General features: G+C 37.8%; 1 protein-coding gene across 3 annotated transcripts in view; it reads left to right on the top strand.

Moving 5' to 3' along the window:
- Positions 1 to 237: 237 nt before the first annotated feature.
- LOC127844565 (membrane-bound transcription factor site-1 protease-like) overlaps positions 238 to 14,976 on the top strand; it is a 42,272-nt gene continuing 27,533 nt past the window's right edge. The window contains exons 1-9 of one of the 3 annotated variants that reach the window (XM_052374918.1): positions 238 to 389; positions 1,905 to 2,204; positions 3,266 to 3,417; positions 5,187 to 5,292; positions 6,418 to 6,491; positions 10,295 to 10,360; positions 10,596 to 10,644; positions 11,888 to 12,004; positions 13,207 to 13,316. In XM_052374918.1, coding sequence (XP_052230878.1) covers positions 2,054 to 2,204; positions 3,266 to 3,417; positions 5,187 to 5,292; positions 6,418 to 6,491; positions 10,295 to 10,360; positions 10,596 to 10,644; positions 11,888 to 12,004; positions 13,207 to 13,316 — 825 coding nt within the window. In that variant the 5' untranslated portion in view covers positions 238 to 389; positions 1,905 to 2,053. Of the gene's footprint in view, positions 390 to 1,701; positions 1,723 to 1,904; positions 2,205 to 3,265; positions 3,418 to 5,186; positions 5,293 to 6,417; positions 6,492 to 10,294; positions 10,361 to 10,595; positions 10,645 to 11,887; positions 12,005 to 13,206; positions 13,317 to 14,976 lie in introns of those variants that run through there. The other 2 variants (XM_052374920.1, XM_052374919.1) reach the window with 2 other exon arrangements.

Raw genomic sequence — 14,976 nt, 5'->3', positions numbered from 1 at the left:
GAGTGTAGTACCAGTGGAGGTCAATGCACGTCAAAGGGAATGCATTTGAAGATGCATTTAATCATGTGTGTAATTTTTAAAAATTTAGCTCGCCACCATAAACGTTACATTTACGAATATATTCAATGATCGATTACCAGCGCTACGATAAATATATGTAACCGATACTGTTAATGTTCATTATAATCAGGTTTGTGTTGAGCTTTTATTGAATAGCAAGTTTAGTGTTATGTAGCCTCGGTCAATAAATGTGCCTTATTTCCGGTTGCGAAATTAAGAACAAAAATAAACAATACTTACTGATTTCTTCCAGCTTATTGAATTTACAACATACGTTCCACACATAAGTTAAATTGATACCTCAGGATTTCCAGAGCAAGCAGCAATGGGTTATGCAAGTTAAACAGTCCTATCAACTGATTTTAATTAGTTGTTTTTGTCACTGAGCATGATCGTACCATCATCAATAAAAAATAATTAAATCAGACAATATCCTCTGGTCAAGTCAAGTAATATTTATTTATAAAGTCGGGTATATAAGAACATTTTAAAACAAGCTCTGAAGATCTTTTAAAGCCAAACAGCAAAATACATGTCATACGACAAAAATCATATTTTTTCCCACTAAAAATGCAGCTTTGTAGCGATTTGTTCATTATTCCTTTAAAATTGGGGACGTAGAGGTATGATAAACAGAAAAATAGGTTACTACTTGATCTTTTTGAAATATATCAGGCTCGCATAAAATAAAATAACGTCTGGGCAAGCCTCGCTGTTATATAATTCTGAGCCTTGCTTGATATATTACTAAAAGATCAGGCAGTAACCTGTTATTCTCTATATATCACCTGACGCCAGAGTGTAAGCAGAGTTCTTATGATTGAATTTTTCATGCAACATTTTCTGAGAATAGGGGAAATTGAACGTTTAAATAAAAAAAACATAAACAAATGAAAGTGTTGTGTTTGCACTGTTGCCTGCAGTGACAATCATTACAAGAGCCTCGTTCTTAAACAAAAGTATTGATACCAGGATACGCTTGATATGAAGAAATCGTATGATATATATTTTCAATTTTTTCCAAGCATGCCACAACACCTCTTTGTGAGGACAATAAAACAAAAAAAGTCACGTAGCATAGAATGGTTTCACATTGTGCAACACAACTGGAGTTTGGAACCCTTTACAATGTTAAACTTTTAATGTAGCCCGTAACTCAAACAAGTTGCTGCTAGAGCCTAAGGGCTGATCTTTGACAAACATATTAACCAGCATGTGACGTTGTGCACCTCCATTTATACATATTAACCAGCATTTGATGTTGTGCACCTCCATATTGAACATATTAACCAGCATGTGACGTTGTGCACCTCCATATTTTGGTTTGGATGTTTTCTTCACAGCAGAAGTTGTGGCACCTTTATTTAGCAAAAAATTACATTTCTTAACTTAACTTTCTTCTTCTTCCCATTAAGTGCAAGGCTCCTCTGGAGCATGAACACATTCAGCCATTAAAGGCGCACTCGACTTTACAAGGAGTCTTGGAACCGGGATAGAAAAAGTACCAAGTGTCTTTGGGGGATATCTAAACAACGCTCCCACAGTGAGGAACGAACCTGTGACCTCCCGATCGCTAGACAGACACCATATATCCTCTATGCCACGGCGATATCAATCATTCATGTCAATCATAAAGTATTGTCGTACCATGGTGATCTATATGTACGTATTGACCAGCATGTGAACTTGTGCACCTCAGTACTTTGGTTCTGTTTTTAGGACATAAGTGGAGTTTTAAGTAAAAAGTGGAATATGGGGTAATGTGTGGCCAACAGACACATTTCTAGTTAATTGTGTTAAATATACTGCAATATTTAATTGGTATTATTTTTTGTCTGTTGTAGGCTTCAAACTTCAGAACAATGGAGCCAGTGGAAGTGACCTAAGTTATATGCTGAAATGTAACTTCATGGAGCTTTAATGAGAAAAGTAGATACAATGTAGTGGGTATAAATAATAACTCTTAAAAATTATTCAATTGGAAATATAACAAATGGGGTGGACTATTACAATAGCTTTTTTGGTGGTGCTGTTGAGTAAGCCAGTCCACTCAGATGCAAAGCAGGACTGGTTGCAGATTTGTAACATGTCCCTCCCTACACAAACTTTGAGGACAGAATTCACCACATCTGTTGTAGACCATGGTAAATATTTTACTTTTTCATTTTTAGCTAGACTATTCACCAAATAGTCCATATGACTCATCCAAATGTCGACATTGCTATCAGCATAATGCTCTATGTAGGGAAATCATGTAACATCCCCATTTCAGTGTTTCAACTACAGGTATTTTATTGAACTTAAGTGTTCACCAGTTTTACATAGACTTCAAACAGAAAACCTTTGAAAATCTTATAGTCTGAAACTACAAAGACGATGGGTTTAATATTTGGTATGAAGTATCATCCAGAAATGCTCTACACAGTTTGTTGAAACTATGCACCAGAGGTCAACTGGCCATGCCCTGCTGGTCAACAGTTTACATTGATTTTCATAGGGGTATTTATCACTATTGTCACAAGTACATAGGGGTATTTATCACTATTGTCACGAGTAATCACTATTGTCACAAGTACATATGGGTATTTATCACTATTGTCACAAGTACGTCATAGGGGTTTTTATCACTATTGTCACATGTTCCAGTTGTGTTCTAAAATGAAAAGTGAACATAAATTGCATTAAATGTCCACACTTTTCTGATCAAGAACATATCACCAAATGCCAGAAACTTGGACATGATATTTTTGTAATGTAAGAAAACAAATGATACTTTGAATTGTTAGAACATATGGGGGAATAAACATTCCCTTGAACATTAAAGTAATACGAAATTATTTAATGCATCTATTTGTAAAAAAGTAAAAGAAAACAATCAACCCTATAGTCTAGCCAAACATCATTTGGGAGTGCAAAAATCTCACTGAATCTAATGAGCCTCATTCTGGTAAAACTGTGATAAATGAATGTGCATTAAGTCTGCACCCAGATTAGCCTATGCAGTCTGCACAGGCTGTTCAGGGACGACTGCTTCCGCTTTTATTGAATTTCTTGTTTTAAGTAAATCTGTCATTAGCAAAAATCCAGTTCATGCGAAAATAGTGTGGACTGCATAGCCTAATCTGGATCCACAATTTACGCACATGTATTTAGCCTAGTTGGTCCAAAACAAAGCTCCAAAATCTCTTACTTTTTGTACCTGTAGAGTACCTGGTTTTGTTTTCTGGATACTACGACCATGATACTCGACTACGCTACCTCCAGTCAGCCCTTCATGGGGTCCCAGCACGGGCATGGTCCGTTGTGGAGAGGGACAACCCAGCAGCACTCTATCCTAGCGACTTTGATCTCATTCAGGTAATGATATATGCTTGCTTTATGTGGGCCCTCAAGTCTGGCACTCTCAGACGAGCTGAGGCTGCATCTAACAGTGTCTTTCTCTTTAAGTAAACACAGTGTCTTTCCCTTTAAGTAAACACAGTGTCTTTCCCTTTAAGTAAACACAGTGTCTTTCCCTTTAAGTAAACACAGTGTCTTTCCCTTTAACTAAAGACAGTGTCTCTCCCTTTAAGTAAACACAGTGTATTTACCTTGTGCTGTTTTTAGCTCACCTGAGCACTACGTGAGCTTTTGTGATCGCCTTTTGTCCGTCGTAGGTTGTGCGCTGTCAACATTTGCCTTGTTAACACTAGAGGCCACATTTATTTTCCAATCTTCATGAAATTTGGTCAGAAGATTGGTCTCAATGATATCTTAAATGAGTTCGAAAATGGTTACGTTTGCTTGAAAAACATGGCTGCCATGGGGCGGGGCATTTTTCCTTATATAGCTATAGTAAAATCTTGTTAACACTCTAGAGGCCACATTTATTGTCTGATCTTCATGAAACTTGCTTACAAGATTCATCCCAATAATATCTTGGACGAGTTCGAAAATGATGTCCGTTGGTTGAAAAACATGGCCGCCAGGGGCCGGGGCATTTTTCCTTATATGGCTATAGTAAAACCTTGTTTACACTCTAGAGGCCACATTTATTTTCGGATCTTCATAAAATTTGGTCAGAAGATTTGTCCCAATGATATCTTGGATGAGTTCGAAAATGGTAACCTTTGCTTGAAAAACATGGCTGCCAAGGGGCGGGGCATTTTTCCATATATGGCTATATATGGCTATAGTAAAATCTGTTAATACTCTAGAGGCCACATTTATTATCCAATCTTCATGAAACTTGGTCAGAAGATTCATCCCAATACTATCTTGGACGAGTTCGAAAATGATGCCGGATGGTTGAAAAACATGGCCGCCAGGGGGCGGGGCATTTTTCCTTATATGGTTATAGTAAAACCTTGTTAACACTCTAGCGGCCACATTTGTTGTCCAATCTTTATGAAAGTTGGTCAGAAGATTTGTCTTATTGATATTTTGGATAAGAGTTCGAAAATGGTTACGTTTGATTGAAAAACATGGCTGCCAAGGAGTGGGGCATTTTTCCTTATATGGCTATAGTAAAATCTTGTTAACACTCTAGAGGCCACATTTATAGCCCGATCTTCATGAAACTCGGTCAGAAATCAGAGTTCAAAAATGATGCCGGTTGGTTGAAAAACATGGCTGCCAGGGGGCGGGGCATTTTTCCTAATATGGCTATTGTTAAACCTTGTAAACACTCTAGAGGCCACATTTATTTTCCGATCTTCATGAAACTTGGTCAGAAGATTTGTCCCAATAATATCTTGTTATCTCAGGTGAGCGACTTTTGGCCTTTTAGGCCCTCTTGTATCTTTTTGCAAAAACCTTTTAATGTGAAATTTATTGTATTGATATTTTTCTTACTACACCCTTTCAACAACAGTTCACCTGGGTAGTATTTTCTATGTATGTATAAATACTGACATAATTGAGTGCCTAAAGTAGTCATGAAAACCCTTAGACTGCCACAATTATGTCCTCATCTCAAAATTTTCAGGGGAGGGGGGGGGGGGGGCAGGTTGAAAACATGAAAACAACCTCCTTAGAAGCCCCTCTTATAAAAATGTTGCCTCCTTAAACAATGCATATTGAAAACCCTAAACCATGCTACACATTAAAATGCAGTTCTCTGGTTGTACATGTATTATACATTGCAGATGACTGAACGGACACTGCCAGATCTGAGCATCCTTAAAAGGCACCCTGCTATCAGAGACGTGGTGCCTCATAGGAAGGTGGTGCGCACACTGAAGTACTTGCACGGTAACCCATGTCTTAAGATGAGCCTTAGTCTGGCAAAACTGGGCTAAATGCATGTGTGTAAAGTGTCATACCAGATAAGCCTGTGCAGTATGCACAGGCGTATCAGGGAGGACCCTTTCTGCTTCTCTGGAATTTTTTGTTGATAGGAAGTCTTTTTTGAACAAAATCCAGTCTAGACCAAAGTGGGTTGCCAAATTAGCCTGTGGTGACTTCACAGGCTAATCTGGGACAACACTTTATGTGCAAGCATTTTAGTCCAGTTTTCCCAGAACAAGGCTCATTTGACCACAAATTTGTTACCTCATGTTGCATAGATGATTTATATGCATTTTTCTAGTTAATGTTCATTTTAAAGTGTGAAAAGTATTATTCTATAATAAATTACATTTAAATATAGGATTTTCAAATATTTTGGACACAAAATACTTTTTATATGGTTTTTATATGGCTACTTAAAAATGAGACATATGGTAACTCTTGTGGTGAAAGGGCGGCATCCAGGTTGATATCCCCTCACTACCGGTATTTTAGAAATTTGAATTGGACTAACATGAAACTGTGGTTATGTTTTTTTACCATAGTCACATTAGTGTAGTGGCCATGTTTGATAACTAGCCAGATGAACTGAAGTACTCATGTATTAATTAAATATTTATCTTATCATAATTAAACTAACTTAGAATTTGTTATACCTATAGTGATAGCATTTCCATCTGTCTGTCTGTCTGTCCGTCTCACTTTGCGTTTAGTTTTCAAAAAATGCTCATAACTTTTATGTCGCTTCAGATGTAACCTTCATATTTGGTATGCATGTGTACATTTTGTACATGGACAAGGCCTTTACGTACGCACACAAATTTTGACCCTTTTGACCTTGACTTTGAACTTAGGGTCTGCGTTTAGGTTTCGAAATTGACGTTTAGGTTTTGAAAAATCATTTTTCGGGGGCATATGTCATCCTATGGTGACAGCTCTTGTTTTTATCTAAAGTTGTTTTTTTCAGGTTATGCCCCTTATATTTTTTTATTATTACAATTTGCTGCTGTACATATTATGACATATGGTGTCAATAGACAGCTATCCAGTTTTAAATCTTCAATGGTATGCAAATTGTTTTCATTACAGATGAAGAAGATTACAAACCCTATGAAACTCTAGAATCCATGAGTAAATCAAGAAACAGGAAAAGTCTTTCATTGGTAAGAACATTTGCTGTAGTAGGTTTTGTTTCACAGGCATCATTCTGTACAGAAAGTGCTTGATTATTTTTTTGTCCATATGTAGAAATTAAAAAATAACCACTTGTTATGCCCCCGGTAAGGTGGCATATAGCAGTTGAACTGTCCGTCACTCCGTCCGTCTGTCTGTCAGTCAGTCCCTCTGTCCGCCCTAAAACTTTAAAATTGGCCATAGCTTTTGCAATATTGAAGATAGCAACTTGAAATATGTGCTCTGAGAAAACAGGGCTTAATGCATGTGGTAATATGTCGACCCAGATTAGTGTTTGCAGTCTGCATAGGCTAATCAGAGAAGACACTTTCCTTTGCAGTCTGCTTAGGCTAATCAGAGAAGACACTTCCCTTTGCAGTCTGCTTAGGCTAATCAGAGAAGACACTTCCCTTTGCAGTCTGCTTTGGCTAATCAGAGAAGACACTTCCCTTTGCAGTCTGCTTAGGCTAATCAGAGAAGACACTTTCCTTTGCAGTCTGCTTAGGCTAATCAGAGAAGACACTTCCCTTTGCAGTCTGCTTTGGCTAATCAGAGAAGACACTTCCCTTTGCAGTCTGCTTAGGCTAATCAGAGAAGACACTTCCCTTTGCAGTCTGCTTAGGCTAATCAGAGAAGACACTTCCCTTTGCAGTCTGCTTAGGCTAATCAGAGAAGACACTTCCCTTTGCAGTCTGCTTTGGCTAATCAGAGAAGACACTTCCCTTTGCAGTCTGCTTAGGCTAATCAGAGAAGACACTTCCCTTTGCAGTCTGCTTAGGCTAATCAGAGAAGACACTTCCCTTTGCAGTCTGCTTAGGCTAATCAGAGAAGACACTTCCCTTTGCAGTCTGCTTTGGCTAATCAGAGAAGACACTTCCCTTTGCAGTCTGCTTTGGCTAATCAGAGAAGACACTTCCCTTTGCAGTCTGCTTTGGCTAATCAGAGAAGACACTTACTTCCCTTTGCAGTCTGCTTAGGCTAATCAGAGAAGACACTTCCCTTTGCAGTCTGCTGAGGCTAATCAGAGAAGACACTTCCCTTTGCAGTCTGCTTAGGCTAATCAGAGAAGACACTTCCCTTTGCAGTCTGCTTTGGCTAATCAGAGAAGACACTTCCCTTTGCAGTCTGCTTAGGCTAATCAGAGAAGACACTTTCCTTTGCAGTCTGCTTAGGCTAATCAGAGAAGACACTTCCCTTTGCAGTCTGCTTAGGCTAATCAGAGAAGACACTTCCCTTTGCAGTCTGCTTAGGCTAATCAGAGAAGACACTTCCCTTTGCAGTCTGCTTTGGCTAATCAGAGAAGACACTTCCCTTTGCAGTCTGCTTAGGCTAATCAGAGAAGACACTTCCCTTTGCAGTCTGCTTTGGCTAATCAGAGAAGACACTTCCCTTTGCAGTCTGCTTTGGCTAATCAGAGAAGACACTTCCCTTTGCAGTCTGCTTAGGCTAATCCGAGAAGACACTTCCCTTTGCAGTCTGCTTTGGCTAATCAGAGAAGACACTTTCCTTTGCAGTCTGCTTAGGCTAATCAGAGAAGACACTTCCCTTTGCAGTCTGCTTAGGCTAATCAGAGAAGACACTTCCCTTTGCAGTCTGCTTAGGCTAATCAGAGAAGACACTTTCCTTTGCAGTCTGCTTTGGCTAATCAGAGAAGACACTTCCCTTTGCAGTCTGCTTAGGCTAATCAGAGAAGACACTTCCCTTTGCAGTCTGCTTAGGCTAATCAGAGAAGACACTTCCCTTTGCAGTCTGCTTTGGCTAATCAGAGAAGACACTTCCCTTTGCAGTCTGCTTAGGCTAATCAGAGAAGACACTTTCCTTTGCAGTCTGCTTAGGCTAATCAGAGAAGACACTTTCCTTTGCAGTCTGCTTAGGCTAATCAGAGAAGACACTTTCCTTTGCAGTCTGCTTAGGCTAATCAGAGAAGACACTTCCCTTTGCAGTCTGCTTAGGCTAATCAGAGAAGACACTTCCCTTTGCAGTCTGCTTAGGCTAATCAGAGAAGACACTTCCCTTTGCAGTCTGCTTAGGCTAATCAGAGAAGACACTTTCCTTTGCAGTCTGCTTAGGCTAATCAGAGAAGACACTTTCCTTTGCAGTCTGCTTAGGCTAATCAGAGAAGACACTTTCCTTTGCAGTCTGCTTTGGCTAATCAGAGAAGACACTTTCCTTTGCAGTCTGCTTTGGCTAATCAGAGAAGACACTTCCCTTTGATAAAATTTTTTGTTTGCGTAACAAAAATCTAGTTTAGGCAGGAAAGGTTTTCTCTGATAATCATGTGCAGACTGCACAAGCTTATCTGGGATGACACTGCACATGCATGGAGCTCCATATTCCCAGGTCATGGAGCTCCATAATTCCAGGTCAAGACTCATATAACAATGGAGAATATGGACGATTTAGTGTAAATGGGATGTATCTATTTTATATTTCATTTTTATATACATTTTATTTATTCTCAACCCTCTTTATTTGCTCATAATAGTCATGGATTGTTTTAAATGTTTAGGTAATACATGTATGCTGAATTGAGAAGTTTAGTATATATTAACCTTAAATTAAGGAAAGGGATAATTGTTTGATTAATGTTATTTAAATGAATAATAATACAAACCTTACTATACATATTAAAAAAAATTGTACAGCTTTTCATGCCATTATCACCATTGCGGGGTCATTATAAATAATTGGCCCTTACGCGAGGGCCGATTATTATATTCCGTCCTCTGAATGTGTGTGCATGACGTTCAACTGAAAAAAATGGCGTCCACATTCAGTCTTAGCCACAAATCAACAAAATAATCAATCATAATTAGATTATTTAGTGACAGGTAGCACGCAATTTGGATAATGCAAATATCGATTGAAACTGAAACTCTGGCTGAGCTTTAACAGGATTCACAAAACAGCAAAATTAAAAAAGTATAGACACACTTACCTCTATGACAACTTTAATTTGATGCTTATAATAATAAAATAACACCAATGTGCAATCTGTTTTCTGTTATTTTATCCGTTTATCTATATTTATTTTGAATCACACTTTTTTAAACGATTGTAGCGAATGCTAACCACTTTCACCAAAAACACGATTTACAAGAATGACTTGTCGGAGCGATTACAAGAATTTTATCAAAGCTTCCAATTATGCTACAAGATTTTTATCAAAGCTTCCAATTATGCATGACAAATGCACAATCCGAAATATGTTTTTGTTTTCGTTCGATGCTTCAAAAATATTTAATATAAACCTTTCACGTCCGAATAGCTAAAACTGGTGTTTTTCGTCACAGAAATTACGTCTTAGAAATACATAATAAATTGCGTTATCAATTGAATGAAAATAAAAGAACGGAAAGCTGGTTCTGTAATTTATTTTAGAGAAAGAACAAAACAAAGATAAACAAAACAAAGTAAGATATATATATGATAGACGTTAATACATGGTTGAGCCGGCCGGGCAGTGATTATCAGCCCCAGGTCGCAAATGGCCCGAGGGCATTATGCTCCCTGCAGGACGATTATCACTGCCAGGCCTGGCTCTCCCGTGTATTGTCATCTTATTATTGATGGAAGACAAATTGAATAAGAAGAAGTTAAATGGTTATTGAAGCTTTGAATGTCTGCATTTCTACCCTGAACATGTATTTTTTCAAAACCTTAAAGTAATACCATCAATTGTGAATATTTGTGATAAGACTTTATAAAAAGATACTTTTTTAATTTGAAAGATGATCCAATACTGGCTCTCAAATCAGCCAAAAAGCCCTGTATTTTTTTGTGTGTATCTCAGGCTGCAGCCTACTGGCATTCGCCTTCAAGAAGGGGACGTAACCTACTGAGGGCCATACCAAAACAGGTACCTTTCATTGAAACTCATTCTGTGTAACTGGGCTTAATCCATGTGCGTAAAATTATTTACAAACAATTGTCAAGATAATTATCATGCAAAAAAAATGTTTAAAAAATATACAGTAATCATCTTTATTTGTTGACCATGCAGTTTTGTATTTGACCTTTTATATTTTCTACGGAACAGTCATGTTTACCCTCTCAATTTTCAAAATCTGCTGAAAGCACCCACTTTTTTGCAGATTACCAGTGCACTGCAGGCAGAGATTCTGTGGAACATGGGCTTTACAGGTATGGGACACAACCTTGAGCTTAAAATGTATGACACACAACCCAAGGCTTTTCAGGTATGGTACATAATCTTTGGCTTTACAGGTATGGGACATACCCTGGGCTTTACAGGTATGTTATAAAACCCTGGGCAATACATGTATGGAACAAAAAACTGGGCTTTACAGGTTTGGTATACAACCCTGGGCTTTACATGTATGGGACACAACCCTGGGCTTTACAGGTATGTTATACAACCCTGGGCTATACAGGTTTGGCATATAACCCTTGGCTTTATAGGTATGGGACACAACCCTGGGCTTTACATGTTTGGCATACAATCCTTTGCTTTATAGGTATTGAACACAACCCTGGGCTTTACAGGTTTGGGACACAACCCTGGGCTTAACAGGTAGGTGGCACAACCCTGTGCTTTACAGGTATGGGACACAACCCTGGGCTTAACAAGTATGTTATACTTCTCTGGGCTTTATAGGTATGGGACACAACCCTGGGCTTTAAAAGTTTGATATACAACCCTGGACTTTACAGGTAGGGTGCACAATTCTATGCTTTACAAGTTTGAGCACAACCCTGTGCTTTACAGGTATGGGACACAACCCTGTGCTTTACAGGTATGGGAGACAACCTTGTGCTTTACAGGTATGGGACACAACCCTATGCTTTACAGGTATGGGACACAACCCTGTGCTTTACTGGTATGGGACACAATCCTGTGCTTAAAAGGTATGGAATACAACCTGGGGCTTTACAGGTATGGGACACAACCCTGGGCTTTACATCTATGGAATACAACCTGGGGTTTTACAGGTATGGGACACAACCCTGGGCTTTACATGTATGATATACACATGCCTATGATTGCATGTAGGACCACTTTGGTCCTTGTCAAGGTCACTGTTTATGTTACTTGAAATATGGACAAAGCTCTTAAATATTTATGTTGGCAGGCCAATCTTTGGTTTACATTTTCAGCAAGTCCTAATCAAGGTACATGTAAATGCCATTGTTGCTAAACATAACAAACATGTTTCTGCTGAAAAACTAGTTATAATGGAAGATTTATTCTGAAATTGTTTCTGTAGGTAATTGCAAGCAAACTTAGCTTAGGATTTCACAATTGTTTAATTTATAGGTAATAATTAGTAAAGCATTTAAACACTGTTATTGTGGCTTTTCTTTTTGTTTCAAATATATAGTCAAACAATCGCCTTAGTGTAGTAACTGTTGTAACATCTTGTAGGTGTGGGTGTGCGAGTTGCAGTGTTTGATACAGGACTGGCCGAGGATCATCCACATTTCAAGCCTGGGCGAATCAAGGACAGAACAAACTGGACCCATGAAAAAACTCTAGATGATGGTTAGTGGGTATAACATGTATTATGCCACAAAGGGAGGATATTAAAGAGGCACAATATTTATCTGTGGATGCATGGTTGGTTGAGTCCATTCATCCTAATTTTGATATTGCTCTTTAACTTTTTTATGTCTTAGATTAGTTAAGTATTATTTCTGATTATGATTCCCTATGACTGCTTGATGTTTTGTGTGCAACTCCAAAGCTCCTTTGTGTAAGGTAATGTACACAATTTGAAATCAAAGTCATATATTTTATTTCCTGCTCTGTTTTTTATTTATAAGTTTTTTATGCGTTGGAGGATTTTATTATTACTATAATTATCATTCTGCATAACCAGACAATTCATTTGATAAAACTGTAGTCAAGGTAACAATTAACTGTCTGTCATACATTTTCTTTCCTGCTTGGTAACTTAAATATCTGGAAGGATGGAACTATTAGTTTCATTATTATTCTCTATGATGATGTGTTTGACACAACTCCTATACTCATCAGTGTAAGGATGAATGTCATGCATTTCTATTTCTTCTCTGTAATTATTTATTAATTATTGAATGATTGTAAGCCGTTGTGTATCAAGGACCTATGACAATTACCGGTAATAGATTACACTATGTATATATGTAATACTACGCTAGTCATTTGTTACATTGTTTTGTATCAGCAGAGTAGGATAGCTTTTACTATGATGTGGCACATGAGGTGGAACCTTGAGAGCAAAGTGAAACAGAACAGAACTAATACACACTGTTGAAATATTTGACTAATCATTTAATGTAATATTCCTTTGATTATATATGTACTTTCAAATCTTAAACAAGCTTTGAGCCAGTAACCAAAAGCTAAATTTAAATTACTAAAACAAATGATCATTGGTTGCCTACCAAACTTCTTCATGTTGTTTTGTTACTTTTAAACATTGCTGTCAATGGTCTTGTTCTGACATTTAATGTTAAAGATCAATCCACATTTGAACAAGCTTTAACAAGTTGTACATTGAAAACCCTGTAACTTTCTGTAAAGTTCATATTTTTAATCAAGAAGTTTAATAATCTGGAATAATAATTAAGTATTCAATATATAATTAAAATATAAACTTTTTACCATCTATATATTAATCATTATTTTATTTTGCACTATGAATTTTAACTCAGACATTTTTGTGGTTGTATGGTACGACTTTTCTGCCGTTGCTGTTACAGGACTGGGTCACGGTACGTTTGTGGCGGGTGTGATTGCCAGTCACAAGGAATGTCTGGGCTTTGCTCCAGATGCTGACATATATGTCTTCAGAGTTTTTACAAACAACCAGGTAAGCAAAATTTTGGAAAAATCTATGATCACAATAGGTATACGATAGGGATTTCATTAAAAACGTTTTAATGGGTAAATCACCCTGCTATTTGGACCAAATTTCAAACAGTGCCTTGATTATATTTGAAGCTTCAGAATTAATAAATATAAATCACCGGCCTACTTTTAGAGATCATATGTTTACTTAAGCACTTACTGAATTCCTTAGTATGGTTTTTAACTATATTTTTTTTTGCCAAACAATTTTACAAATTCACTGACAAAAGGGGCTTCAGGGGTATAGAGAGGGGTTACAGGAGGAGCAGCAGGGGAGGAGGGGCAGCATGGGGGTGACAAGAGGGGCAGCTGGGTGACAGAGAGGAGCAGCAGAGGGGGACAGAGGGGCAGCAGGGGTGAGTGACAATAGGGGCAAAAGGGGGTTACAAGAATGGCAGCAGGAGGAGGAAGAAGGGTAGCAGGGGGGGGGGGGGGGGGTACAAGAGGTTTAGCAAGGTGGGGGGATGGGGAGGAAAAATAACTTGGCTACCAAGTTGATTACAGTCCAACCTGCCTGAGCGACCGCCCGTGAATAGCGACCACCTGTCAATAACGACCACATCGATTTCCCCCCGAACGATTTCACTATACATGTGTATATTGTACCTGCGAATAACGCCCGCCTGCCAACAACGACCAGGGACCACCATTTTACATTCCCAAAGTCGAATTTGATAGCTAACAACGACCACTTCAACGACCGGCGACCACCATTGTACATTCCCAAAAGTCGATCGACTAACAAAATTTTAATTATCATAATACATGTATAACGTTTTAAAAACGAAAAATTTGGATCTGACAAAACTGCATACATTAACTTATTAATACAATGATATGATATTTTGTGCAGCATTTTCTATTAAGCATTGTACATTGTCATGGGTTTGCAAAATAAAAAATATTGTATTCCTTGAAAGAGGCTAACAACGACCACGTCAATCATAACAATTAAGGATTTCACAACTGTCAATAAAACAATGGCCACCATGATGCTGTGATAATCACATGATAAACATCTTACCAGTGCACTGGTTGGTCGCTATGGAGATATTGGCAAGTGACAGTTTACTTAACTCGATAGCAGTTTTTTTTGTTTATTTAACACGCATTACTAATTGGTAGCCACCTGCTTCTTTTATGCATTTGACAGTTTTTTTAAAGTGTAAGAAGTTGCCTTTTCATTTAAGTGGCTCGCGTATAAGGTACTAATTGCAGAATATCAAAGAAAAGTGTGTTTGTGGGGGGTGGGGAATTTCGTAGTGTTTATTGTGTTCTGTTGTTACTACTGGTATGTTGATTATCTGTCTGGTATCTTATTAATTTATGTTTCAAAATTGAAATAAAACATGTAAATACAAAAATATTTTTCTAAGTAAGTGATTTGATTGTGTGTGTTTGTGTGTGTGAGGGGGGGGGGGTTGTCTAAGTGCTTATTGTGTTCTGTTGTTACCAGTTAGTATGTTGATTATCTGTCTGGTATCTTATTCTTTTATGTTTGGAAATTAAAATATTCCATGTAAATATAAAAACAAAAAGTGGGTTTTCAATCCTTTATTACATTATACATGCATTAGTATTCTCCTATTTAAACAATCGAGCACATACATAAATAAGGTACC

Source organism: Dreissena polymorpha, chromosome 9 (genome assembly GCF_020536995.1).
Source record: "Dreissena polymorpha isolate Duluth1 chromosome 9, UMN_Dpol_1.0, whole genome shotgun sequence".
NCBI classification, from domain to species: domain Eukaryota; kingdom Metazoa; phylum Mollusca; class Bivalvia; order Myida; family Dreissenidae; genus Dreissena; species Dreissena polymorpha.
The sequence above is the reverse complement of the archived record's forward strand: the minus strand, read 5'-3'. Positions and strand labels throughout refer to the sequence as shown.